Raw genomic sequence first — 13,544 nt, forward strand, 5'->3', positions numbered from 1 at the left:
GATCATTTGCTTCTTTTCCCAAAAAGCCTTCACACAAAACATATATGAAACATACTCTAACTGCATCATCGTCGGTAGCTGCTAATAAAGACTGCTTTAAAACAAAACTTCTCAAATCACATATTTTCACCAAACTATTTGTGTGGCTCGGAAAGAGAGGTTCCCGCAATAAACTTTTTTTTACTACTATTTTTTTTCTGACACTTTTTTCTAATCATTTTTGGATAAACTCCAAAATTAAACCCGGTTATCAAAGAAAACTCTTATGGGCCATAAACCATTTTACTATCCCCAATTTAAAACTGTTTTATGCCATCTGCAGATACTACTGCATCCGGTCATAACTGATGAAGAAACATTTTATGAAACAACAACTCGTCCCCTTGTAATTGACAAACGTCCAACAAGTCACCAAACACAGTGATTCTAAAACATTTTCGTCGCACACCATGTCATACTTCAAATACTTGTTATATGTTACATCCCGATCCTTTTAGATTAACAACTGTAACATTTAGATTTGTATAATCATGTTGAAATACAACATGTTAGAAAACATATTATTGTAACAAAAACACAACTTATAAACTATTATATTAAAAAAAAATCGGTAATTACAATCACAAAATAAACAAAATGTCTATTTAACTAGGATGAGTAAACCAATTATATATAAAAAAACATTTCTATTTATAAGCATTTTTATAACAATACCAATTAAATAAATATTTTTTGATAAACTATATGTACAACATCAAAATGAAAATGTACAACATTATCAAATAGTAATAATCATTATTATATCAAAAAATCATAGTATTAAACATATTAACAAAAAAATACCAGATGTACAACCATGAAATACACAATTTACACATTATACACTTGTACAATTGAACATCTACTTATCAAATACCATCAAAACCTCAAGGCTACTAATAAAATCTACTAACTATCAAATATAAAACATAGATCTAAGAAAATCGAATAATAAAATACAATAAAGTTTTGTTTTTTTTTCAAAGTTTTTCGAAATAAATCATAAACAAAGCCTAAAGTTGATAAATGATGATTAAAACACAAAATGAATAAAGATCTTACCATATTATCGGGATTTTTCATGAAATTGCCCATAATGCTTCCTACAAAAAAAGTTTTCCAACAAAAAAAGTGTGGAAAATGAAATAAAAATAAAAAATTTACGTTTATATACCTGTTTTGCTCGAAATCACAAATGGGTTAACAAAATCGCAGATGGGCTAGTTCATCTGCGAACGTACAAGTCACTAAAGCACAATCATACTTTAGTGACTTATACATTCGCAGATGGCTTGTTAAAATCACGGATGTGCTTAATACATCTGTGATTTTAGTGGATAAAATGTAATTTGAGTTTTTTTTTTTATTATTTTCCACAAAGTAATTAAGGTATTTGGCTATATTTGTAATTTTTTCAAATATTTAAAACTAAATATAATTAAAACGGTAAAAATAAAATATGTTAAAAATAAAAAGAATTAATTGTTTAAAGCTTTATTATATTGACTATAAAAAATATATTAATTCCTATACTAATAAAAGAGTAGTTCTTTTGTCATATGTCACCATATTAGACATCTTAATTAATGTCTTGCCACTTGTCATTTTATTATTTCTCCATTTTAAATTTATGAAACCTTCTCATTAATATGATGCTATTTGTCAATGTATTTATTCTTTATTTTAAATTTTAAATTTTTTATTATTGTTTTTCATTAATTCACAAATAAAAATATTTAATATATAATTAAAAAATTAATTTTACATATTTATTTGAATCAATGATTATAATTTCACATAACTAATAAAAAATCTCTTAAATTAATAATTTATTTAAAATAACTGATTAATAATTTTGAGTTTTTACTATAAAAGTTTAATTAATTTTATAACCATAGTTTCCACGGGTTATAAACTAGTAATTAATATAAATATATAAAAAAAACAATCAACTCTAATGATAGTAAATAAAAATAAATAATGAATCAATAAAAAAACCTCTAAACTATGAATCAATAAAAAAAAAACCCTCTCAAATAAATTCCCTAAACGACGAATCAATAAAAAAAATACCACTAAAATAAATTTCCATCGGAATACTCTAAGATAAATAAAAAAAAAATATAAGTCCCACTCTCTTTTTTTCTTTACTTTTTGACCACGTCATGAATGGTAAAATCGGTGGAGCCTAGGTTCACCGTCATACCATCAGCATCACTCCTTTCAAGCCATGAAAAAAATTCAGTCCAAAGATTAATGAAAAAAAAAAAAAAAATTAGTCCAATCTCTTTCTCTCTTTACTTCTCGACCTTGACATCAACGGTTGAAACACGGCACTCTCTTTTCTACCCTTCTTGGAAACAGTCAGTGTAACGTATGCAAATCCAACTCTACCCATCTGCAATATGTATTCCGGCAACGCATTTCCATCTTATTGATGCAATGGATGCTTATACCCATGGGGTTTCCCTGTAATATACGCATGGACAGCCATACCATGATGGACATCGACAGTTGGACCTGTGAGATGCGATCTCAGTCAGACCTTGCCATGTCGTACAGTAGCGGTGCTCAGCCACCGTCCATCGGAAATGTGAGGCAAATCGTCGTTTCTGAACCATCCGGCAGTAATCAGATGTACAGCGATGGACAGCCACCATCGGTCAACGGCGTATGTAGACAAGCACCATCTCAAAGTGAGGCATCTGAAGGTCCTGATGAGCATGAAGTTCAGCAGGTTATACTTTAATTAAATCATGGGGTATGATTAATTTCTTGAGTATCTAATCCTGAATCTGAGTTGGTTTAATGCATATGTAGGCCTTTAATGATTTAATATATAACACCCATTAATACTTAATTAATCGAAACTGTATTTTGGATTGATTAGGTGATCTACAAGAGAGGAGCAAATGATATTACTGCATATGTAGGCCATGACGATCGTACACAAGACCTGGTTTCAGGGTTTTCTGGTTCGAATGTTTTCCAATCAGTTGGAGTTAAACCTGTGAATTTGAACTCACTTGATTTGGCCATAAACGAAAATGGTTACTTGAACAGCAGTGTTCGGGTCCCACCACCACAAAGGTTTCAGCAAATGCCGACCTATGTCAAGGTTTGCTATCTGTTTAGATATTAGAAATTAGTGGGCTTGTTTTAATCTCTTGTCTTTTTGTCTATCTTTTATATATTGGAAGTGTTAGAATATAAAAGTGTTATTTGGATTGGTGTAGGTGTACAAGAGAGGAGAAGTTGAAAGGTCAATTGATATTAGTGCATATTCAGGGTTTTATTATCTTAAACAAGAATTGGGTCGGATCTTTGGAATGGAGGGTCAACTGGACTATGCACTGAGAAGTGGCTGGCAACTTGCATTTTTGGATCGTGACAATGGCACTCTCCTTCTTGGGGATGATCCTTGGGAGTAAGTCCACAAATCTACTCGATGTTATATCTCCCATGAAAACGATGGCGTTTCATTAGAGACACTATTACGTACACATGTGTATTTTGATTACTCTTGAATCATGACAATTGACAAATATGCTTTTAGATCACATAAACAATTGACAAATATGCTTTTACACTTGAATCTTAATGTGTTTTTTTAATGAATTAATTCAAAATATTATTTAAGTTTCTTTGTTGACAATTTCGGAGTGGTTTTAACGACTGTTTGTAGTATTTCTTTATCTATTGTTGTGGCCATTGTGGCGTTTTCTTAGTTTGGTTTCCTCTCATCGAATTTTCAATGAATTTCATTGAACGCTTATGTTTTGCAAAAAGAAACATAAGCCTTCGTCTTTGTTCATTAGATATTTGCATGTCATGGTATATAGTAATATTTTATGAATTGGATTTTCGTGTATGCATTTCAGGGTGTTTGTAAAAAGCGTATGGTGCATCAAGCTCTTATCTCCTCGAGAAGTCTTGGAAATTGCCATGGGTGGTGGAACTGTTTAAACAGTTTAAAGGTCGTGATAAATGTGGTGGATGAAACTATATCCATAATTTCACGCATATTTCCCTCTCTCAAAGCTGAATCTATTTTCTTCTTCTTCTTCTTCTTCTTCAAGATTTGAATTTCATAATTATGGAGAGTAGAGAGAGAGAAAGCACTTGCGTCTTTCTCAGTTGCTTCACAAGTTCTAGATTTTTTTTTATGATCCATCAAGCTTAGTAATGTAAATATGTAATTTTACTCTTCTTTAGTAGTAGTTAATTGTAAGATTTTTGTTTTGGAACGAATATATGCATATTATTGATGTTTGCTTGTTTCTATTTCACGATCAAAGATTGAGAAATACAGATTCGTTGAAGCTTCTTGGAATCTGGGTTTTCATCTTGTGAAAACTGTTGTCTATGGTTGTTGGAACTTTCACTACAAAATTACGGAGACTTATCTCACATTCGTGGAAGAGAAAACCTTCTCCCACCTTATATGTCTTGTCTCACAATTAAATGGGTCAAGTAATGGATTAAGCATATTGGGTTTGGGTTGTGGTGTTGGATTAATCTAATTGGACTCAAAATAGGCTAATATCAAGAGAATATTTAGTGGTCAAAAGATAGGTCTGTGTCTTCCTGATTAATTAAATGATTTTTAATTACGAAATTAATTTTTATTTTTTATTTTTTATTAAATTTGTAATTACTAAATGACAGGTATTTGGAAGTTATTTTCGGTTTTGACAGTTTTTAACTGTCATAATCAATACCTATAAATACATGTTTTCTGTCATTTGTGAGGGGTGACAGAAACAATCACCACAAATTCTCTTCAAAATTTGTTATTCTTGAAGATGAAGGGGACACAGAAATTTCGACAGATTCAAGATTACTTCTTGGATTGATTGTTGTATCCTCTAGACAGATCCCTACCTGAGAAATTTCTGTCTTAGGACACTCACTGCAAATTGCAGGCCTCAATCTACATAATTTCGTTTTTGTGTTTATGTTGTAAACATAAATCTTCAAGTATGTTTTCTGTAAACTGATTCTTGTATATATATATATATATATATATATATATATATATATATATATATATATATATATATATATATATATTTCAATTTCGTTTGTTTTATTTCTATTAGTCTTATTGATTGTGTACTTCTGTCATAACAATGATTACTGTTATCGATAGTCAACCATGGGTAAAGGCTCCTATTTTCTTGGAGGGGGAGTTATTTAGCCATGAATATATGGGTACACAATCTCTCAAGTCTCCGGAGTAACAGTGAAATTGGCAGCGGTTACTGAAACTTAATCAACTATAATACCATGATTGTTGGATATTTTCTGTTTCTATCATGACATCATTTATTTTGTACAAATAAATGCTTTAGAATTGTTGCTCATGAGTTCTTATTAAAGCCTTTTAATGAGAGAATTGTCAATTAGTTAAAGGGAAAATGCTAATAAAACCATTGAAGTTTGACCATTATTTTTTTTAATAAACCATTATGCACTATGCATAAATCTATTCAAAATCCCAAAAATCGGAGCCATCCTTTCGAAATCCGATTCATCACCACCAACAGAGCTTCAAAAACTTCATAAATCTTTTGATTTTCGTTTTCGTTTAATACATCAAGGTCCTATGCTGGATCATGTTAAAAGATTCACATATCCTGATATTCTTATGTGTGTGTGTTTGTGTTTGTGTTTGCTTCGCATATCCTATAAATGAACACAAAATCACACAAAATATTGAAGGGGTATGTGTGTTCACTACATTAATCGCTAGATAAGCTTTTGAAATCGACATTTTCTTAACCTAACAAAACCCACAAATCAATTTACAGGTTTGTCTTCATTCAAGAACGAGTTTTGGGCGAAGACAGACTAAAAAACACACCTTCTTTAAAGGGAAAATGATTTACAAGCCCAACGATATTCCCAAACTGTTCAAAAAACCGCCAATCATGTTTTGTCTGTCCAAAAAAACCCATAAAAAGCCCAACTAAGTTACACTTTCCTGAAAGTCAAATAAGAGAAATAGATGACGTGACTTATTACCGTATCAGGAAAATGACTTGTTAGACCAACAAAGTTTCCAAAACGTTTACAAAACTCCAATCATGTTTTGATTGTTCAAAAAAACCCATGAACTTAAACAAAACAGAATTGAGATTTTTTGAACGGTTTGGAACTTTGTTGGACTTTTTAGACAAAAATGTTAAGTTCGTTGGGTTTTTTTTAACAGAAAAAACATAATTGAGATTTTTTGAATGATTTGGAAACTTTATTGGGCTTTTATGTCATTTTCCCTTCTTTAAACGATTTCATATACATACATCGATTTTAGAAACAAAAACACATAAACAAATTGATTTCCACAAACGAAAATTGCACATACAAAAATCGATTCTAGATTTGATTTTTGGGATTTTTAAGTCCCAAAAACCATTTGAAGAACCAACGATTTCATATTCGATTTATGATTTCAGATTCATGAAGAACAAACTCATAAAATATGAAGTGTGTGCATTTATATGTTCTATGTGTTTTGAGTGTTTTTTTTTTCCGAAGAAAAAAAAGATAAATGAGAGAGAGGTGTCTCATTTATTTGATTTTACATTTATATTTAAATAAAAGAAAAAAAATATTTAAGTAAATTAGAAAAACAAATAAAAAGAACCAATCTTTTCAAATTTAGGGAGACTAATTCTACAATTAAACTAGCCCAAAAAGGTTTAACAAAAATATACAAAGTTTATATTAAATCTCATACTAACTTTTCGTTTTTTTGTCTTAATTTTATTCTTGGTATTTTTAAGATAATTGTTCATTCATCCCCTAGATTTTGAGGTTGAGCTAAATTTAAGCCCTTTTACGTTTCTGGTTCTGGCGAATTCTACCCCCATCAAATATGTACAGTGAATTTCTACCCCCTCATAAGTCTGTCGCAATTGAAGTTCACCGCCTCCGTTCGTAATGCGCCGAAATCAATCATAAAAGAATGCGGGAGGGCGCTTTCAAATACTTATAAATTAGGTCAAGTTTCGGGCCGTTTTACCCTCCATTTTCGCTACTGATTCTTGAAATAATTTTCGGAGGAACAACAAAAGATAAAGTAAATTGCGTTTAGGGTTCGCAATATTGAATTGGAGATTCGACAGCCATTTTAGGCGGATTCAAAGGTAACATCTATTCAAATTCTTTACAGTCTCTGTATTTGCTTTTGTTGGTGCTTCCATTAGAAATCAGAAATAATACAGCAGAGTTGATAGTTAGGGTTTATAAAGTTCAATGCATGCCAAAGATTGTATTGCTACTTTTGCCTCGAATTAAATTTCCTCACGTATGTTTACGAGAGAAATGGCTCATTTATTTGGAGACAAGGTAGTATGATAGCTCCAGCTGATTATAAAGGTGCGACTTCGATTTATAGAAAACCGACAAAGAAGCTGGAGATTTGGGTTTGAGCGAATGAAAGTAAAAAGAATAAAGGAATAATAGGGATCAATATGCAGTCGTATACCTATACATATAGCAGCTGTAGCTAAATGACAACTACCAGAATGTTCCTGTTTGCTTTCTACTTATATTTGAGCATGACAATCGTGCATTTTACCTCCATTGATTTTGCATTTTTGAATTTTCAGTGCTGTAAAGCATTTGCTCTGACTTCCAACTTATGAGTTTTATTTCTTATAGTTTGTATATGTATATATATCTTGCAGATCTGATATAACTTTTAACAACATTATCAGTCAATTAGAGAAGTTCATTTTGTATTGTGAATTATCATCCAAGAGATGGAGAATTCTACAAGTGTTGAAAAACGAAAGCTATCAGAAGAAAGCTCAGAGGGGGTAGAAGCTGAAATCAAGAATCAAGAATCAGGGGCAAAAAAGCAAAGGACTGTGGCTAGGACTTGTGTCCATGAGGTAGCAGTTCCAAGTGGTTATGCTTCCATTAAAGATGAAACTATCCATGGGACACTATCAGATCCAGTTTACAATGGGACAATGGCTAAAACCTATCCATTTGTCCTTGATCCATTTCAGCAAATTTCAGTCTCATGTTTGGAAAGAAAAGAATCAGTTCTAGTATCAGCACATACTTCAGCTGGAAAAACCGCAGTTGCAGAGTATGCAATTGCTATGTCTTTTAGAGACAAACAAAGGGTCATCTACACATCTCCATTGAAAGCATTAAGCAACCAGAAATACAGAGAATTAAGTCAAGAGTTTTCTGATGTTGGTTTAATGACAGGTGATGTCACACTCTCTCCAAATGCAAGTTGTTTAGTCATGACAACAGAGATTCTTAGAGGAATGCTTTATAGAGGCTCTGAGGTTTTAAAAGAGGTTGCTTGGGTTATCTTTGATGAAATCCACTACATGAAGGATCGTGAACGAGGGGTAGTTTGGGAAGAAAGTATCATCTTTTTACCTCCAGCTATCAAGATGGTGTTTCTTTCAGCCACCATGTCAAATGCTACTGAATTTGCAGAATGGATATGCAACATACATAAACAGCCATGTCATGTGGTGTACACTGATTTCAGACCTACACCATTGCAGCATTATGTGTTTCCCAATGGTGGATCAGGTTTATATCTTGTAGTGGATGAAAATGAGCAGTTTAGAGAGGACAATTTCTTGAAACTGCAAGACACATTCACTAAACAGAAGCAAAATCTTGGTGGGAATTCGAAATCCAGTGGGAGAATTGCTAAAGGAGGAAACGCTTCTGGAGGATCTGATATATACAAAATTGTTAAGGTGTTTCTACTTTCTACATCCCTTTTTTTTCCTCTTTACTTTCTTTAAAGAACTTGCAAGATTCTTTATATGTTTCTAGTCTTTCTTTATTGATTACAATTTACAAACTGTTTTTATAAGTTCTTAAAGATTGATTCTTTATGTTTCAGATGATCATGGAAAGAAAATTTCAACCAGTTATAATATTCAGCTTTAGTAGAAGAGAATGTGAGCAACATGCAATGTCAATGACAAAACTTGATTTCAATAGTCAGGAAGAGAAAGATGTTGTAGAGCAAGTTTTCAAAAATGCAATAATGTGTCTAAGTGAAGAAGATAGAAACCTCCCTGCAATTGAGCTCATGTTGCCTTTATTACAAAGAGGCATTGCTGTTCATCATTCTGGCCTTCTCCCTATCATTAAAGAACTTGTAGAATTATTATTTCAAGAAGGCCTTGTAAAAGCACTTTTTGCCACAGAAACAGTATAACTATAATTCCCTTCTTTTTTCTAGATTGTTTATCCTACTGTTTACATTTAAGATTAAATCATTAAGTTAATATGTTTTTCACTTTGTTTAAACTTATAACAGTTTGCTATGGGGTTAAACATGCCTGCAAAGACAGTTGTCTTTACTAGTGTTAGAAAATGGGATGGTGATAGCCATCGATATGTAGGATCTGGTGAATACATTCAGGTATAAATAAATATAATAAACTTATGTTTTTAAATTTCTTTATGCAACAAGTTTTTGATGTTTTTTTTAATAGATGAGTGGAAGAGCTGGACGTAGAGGCAAAGATGAACGTGGTATATGCATCATAATGATTGATGAACAGGTATATCATATAAGTTTTATAATGATTGATGAAGTGTTTTATATATTTAATGATAAGAAATTATATTTGTTTTTAGATGGAGATGAATACATTAAAAGACATGGTGTTGGGGAAACCAGCTCCACTTGTTAGTACTTTTAGACTTAGCTACTACTCAATATTGAACTTAATGAGACGTGCTGAAGGCCAGTTTACAGCTGAACATGTTATCAGAAATTCTTTTCACCAGTTTCAGTATGAAAAGGTTTTTATTTGTTTTTATCTGACTCTTTTGGAAAATCTACTCATTGCTATTTCTTGCATTTCTAACCTATTAAATAGTAGCTTCTAACATATGTTTTTTTTTTCTTTTTCTTCAGACCTTACCTGATATAGGGAAAAAGGTTGCCAAGCTAGAAGAAGAAGTAGTTAAGCTTGAGGCTTCTGGGGAGGTAAATGTCCACCCTCAACCCAAGTTTGTTTTTTTTTTCTCAAGGGCATAATGGGTGTGTATATATATATATATATATATATATATATATATATATATATATATATATATATATATATATATATATATATATTTGTTTCTTGTGTTCTTATTTAGGCTGATGTTGCTGAATATCATAAGCTTAAGCTTGAAATCTCTGAACTTGAGACAAAAATGATGGCAGAAATAACGAGACCTGAGAGAGCTCTATATTTTCTTCTACCTGGTAGACTGGTATGTTGTTTAGATTGATAATTTTTTTTTATTCTTTTCTTTTTCTCTCGTTAATTGAGTGGATAAATGATTTAAAGAAAAAAACATGTGAAAAAATGATGACACATTTGGGGAATTAGAATGAAAAACTAAATGAGTTCAAGTTTGTAAAAAGATGGTATTTAATTCAGAAAGCCTCCTTTTCTTGGCTTTCTCTATTAAGTCATTTTCTTACATCAAGTAAAAAAGAAACATCATATATAGTTTTCCTTTGAATGAGACTAAAAGACCATTTTAGCCTTGTTAAATTGCTGTATGGATAAAGTCTCTTTCTTTTGAAAGAGACTAAAAGACCATTTTACCCTTGCTAAATTGCTGTATACGTAAAGTCTCTTTCTTTTGAATGAGACTAAAAGACCATTTTACCCTTGTTAAATTGTTGTATGGACAAAGTCTTTTTCTTTTGAATGAAACTAAAAGACCATTTTACCCTTGTTAAATATACACAAAGTCTTTCTTTTGAATCCTTGTTAAATTGCTGTATACATAAAGTCTGTTTCTTTTGAACGAGACTAAAACACCATTTTACCCTTGTTAAGTTGCTGTATACATAAAGTCTATTTCTTTTGAATGAGACTAAAGGACCATTTTACCCTTACATATTCAGACAACACGTTTCACAATATTCAACAATATTAAAGAAAATGACAACACACTTGGGGAAAAAGGAAATGGAACAAAAGATTGTATATGGATAGGGTTATATTCGTCTTTTTTCCGTTTCAGGTTAAGGTTCGAGAAGCTGGGACAGATTGGGGGTGGGGGGTGGTCGTAAACGTGGTAAAAAAGCCGGCTCCACCAGTAGGGTCATTGCCACCTGGCATGTCTTCTTCACGTGGCAGTAGCTACATAGTAGACACCTTGCTTCATTGTTCCATTGGCTCAAGTGAAAGTGGCTCTCGCCCTAAGCCATGTCCACCTCGTTCTGGACAAAAGGGTGAAATGCATGTCGTAAGTTTTCACTTTTTACAGTTTACGTTCACCTACAGTAAATATGTAATGTAAAGTTAAAAACTTGCCTCTTCAATGTTAAGGTTCCTGTTCAATTGCCATTGATATCAGCATTAAGCAAACTTAGAATTTCAATTGCTCCTGATCTTCGTCCAATGGAAGTCAGACAAAGCATTCTATTGGCTGTTCAAGAGCTTCAAAAACGTTTCCCTCAAGGTCTCCCAAAACTTAATCCTGTCAAGGTACATTTTATATAATTTTACTTAATTGTTTATTTTTGTAAATAATTAAAAAATACATGATTTCTGTTGACAGGATATGGGCATAGAAGAACCTCAGTTTGTAGACCTGGTGAATCAGATTGAGAAACTTGAACAACAATTGCTTTCTCACCCATTAAACAAGGTATGAATTTTTGTTCAACGTTTCAGTTTTTTAATTAAATCTAATTTCATGATTTGTTAAAACGTTTCAGTCTCAAGATGAAAATCAGATCCAATGTTTCCAGAGGAAAGCGGAAGTCAATCATGAAATCCAACAGCTGAAAACCAAAATGCGGGATTCACAGGTAACCATATCATTTTGCCAGCTGTCTTGATAAATGAATGTTTTTTTAATTTTTTTTTTATATGCAGCTTCAAAAATTTCGTGATGAGCTTAAGAACAGATCACGGGTTTTAAAGAAGCTTGGACATATTGATAGTGAAGGAATAGTGCAAGTGAAGGGTCGTGCAGCTTGCTTGATTGATACAGGAGATGAACTTCTAGTCACTGAATTGATGTTTAATGGTGAATTTTAAATTCAATTATTGGAATGAAAATTGATTGCTATAAATATAATTAAATATTGATCCGTTTTTTTTTTTTAATGGTGAACAGGTACTTTTAATGATCTGGATCATCATCAAATTGCAGCACTTGCAAGTTGCTTTATTCCAGGAGATAAATCTAGTGAGCAAATTCATTTAAGATCAGAACTTTCTAAACCATTGCAACAGCTTCAAGATAGTGCTCGTAGAATAGCAGAGGTGATTCACTTTCTCTCAAACTTTGGAGTTATTGATTAACAAAAGATCATGAGACTAAAATTAATTGAAATTTTGTAGATACAAAATGAATGCAAATTGGAAGTAAATGTGGATGAGTATGTGGAGGCAGCTGTTAGACCCTTCTTGATGGATGTCATATATTGTTGGTCGAAAGTAAGATAATTAACACAAATCCTTTTAACAGTTTCATTATTTTAATTTTTTTATTATGTGGGAACCATGACAATGGTTTTATAATATTCCAGGGATCATCTTTTTCTGAAGTTATACAAATGACCGATATCTTCGAGGGGAGTATTATCAGACTCGCTAGAAGGCTTGATGAGTTTCTAAATCAGGCAAGTTCATCTATCTTCAAAAACTTCAATCACAATGTGATTGTGCCTACGACATACTTGTTAGTATCAGACACATAGAGTGTCTGATACTAACAAGTATCAGGCATGACGTGCCTCATACTTGTAGCTAAGTACAAAGTATGATGGTGATTGTGCCTGATACATACTTTGTACATGTATTATGTATCAGGCACAATCTTGATACATACACGTATCAGCCTATCATACATACAAGTATGTATGTATAGTGATGAAAAGAATTTTTATTTGTTTTGAGTATTAACAGTTGCGGGCGGCTGCACATGCTGTTGGAGAAGCTGGTTTAGAGGAGAAGTTTGGTGCAGCGAGTGAAAGCTTGAGAAGAGGCATTATGTTTGCTAATTCTCTGTATCTGTGAGTGAGGGGATGTGAGTTTTTGGAAAAATGGTGGTTAGCATATGAATTATGATAGAAGTAGGTGGTGTAGGGATTTTATTCTTTGATACCAAAGGGTTATTTTATTTTTCTTTTTTAGACAACGTAGGTGTTTGCATTTATGTTTGGGTTTTGCCATGTTGTAGTAGTGTAAATTGGGAGTTGTATTTGTCAAAACTATATTCAAAGATTAGTCTGCTGATTATCCATACGATGTTTATCACATGGTGGAAGGATATGCAAAAGAGATGTTGGATACTCCCAAGGTCACCTGTGATGGTTCAGAAGAAGTAAAAGTACTACAATAAAACAATATGGATAAAAAGTATGAATGTTTATTTGCATATATAGGTGAGTCACTTACTCATACCTTCAATAGATTTATTTGCATGGTTAATGATCTAAACAAGTTTAATATTGAAAAGTATAACTTGTTCTTCTGCATAAGTTT

At 32.1% G+C, this 13,544-nt stretch overlaps 2 protein-coding genes across 2 annotated transcripts; both read left to right on the forward strand.

Annotated features, from left to right (window-relative positions):
* Nucleotides 1-2,300: 2,300 nt before the first annotated feature.
* Nucleotides 2,301-4,372, forward strand: LOC111918645 (auxin response factor 21). The gene is made up of 4 exons (XM_023914277.3): nucleotides 2,301-2,776; nucleotides 2,930-3,157; nucleotides 3,276-3,466; nucleotides 3,921-4,372. Exons 1-4 carry the CDS (start codon nucleotides 2,477-2,479, stop codon nucleotides 4,003-4,005), a joined length of 804 nt encoding a protein of 267 aa, XP_023770045.1. The 5' UTR covers nucleotides 2,301-2,476; the 3' UTR covers nucleotides 4,006-4,372.
* Nucleotides 4,373-6,911: 2,539 nt separating this feature from the next.
* Nucleotides 6,912-13,316, forward strand: LOC111918646 (DExH-box ATP-dependent RNA helicase DExH10). The gene is made up of 17 exons (XM_023914279.3): nucleotides 6,912-7,190; nucleotides 7,734-8,780; nucleotides 8,930-9,244; nucleotides 9,353-9,457; nucleotides 9,531-9,599; nucleotides 9,676-9,843; nucleotides 9,959-10,030; nucleotides 10,186-10,302; nucleotides 11,068-11,292; nucleotides 11,376-11,534; nucleotides 11,608-11,697; nucleotides 11,768-11,860; nucleotides 11,928-12,081; nucleotides 12,172-12,320; nucleotides 12,399-12,494; nucleotides 12,587-12,679; nucleotides 12,966-13,316. Exons 2-17 carry the CDS (start codon nucleotides 7,809-7,811, stop codon nucleotides 13,074-13,076), a joined length of 2,988 nt encoding a protein of 995 aa, XP_023770047.1. The 5' UTR covers nucleotides 6,912-7,190; nucleotides 7,734-7,808; the 3' UTR covers nucleotides 13,077-13,316.
* The last annotated feature ends 228 nt before the right edge of the window (nucleotides 13,317-13,544 follow it).

The sequence above is a fragment of the Lactuca sativa genome, chromosome 5 (genome assembly GCF_002870075.4).
Source record: "Lactuca sativa cultivar Salinas chromosome 5, Lsat_Salinas_v11, whole genome shotgun sequence".
Taxonomy (NCBI): Eukaryota; Viridiplantae; Streptophyta; class Magnoliopsida; order Asterales; family Asteraceae; genus Lactuca; species Lactuca sativa.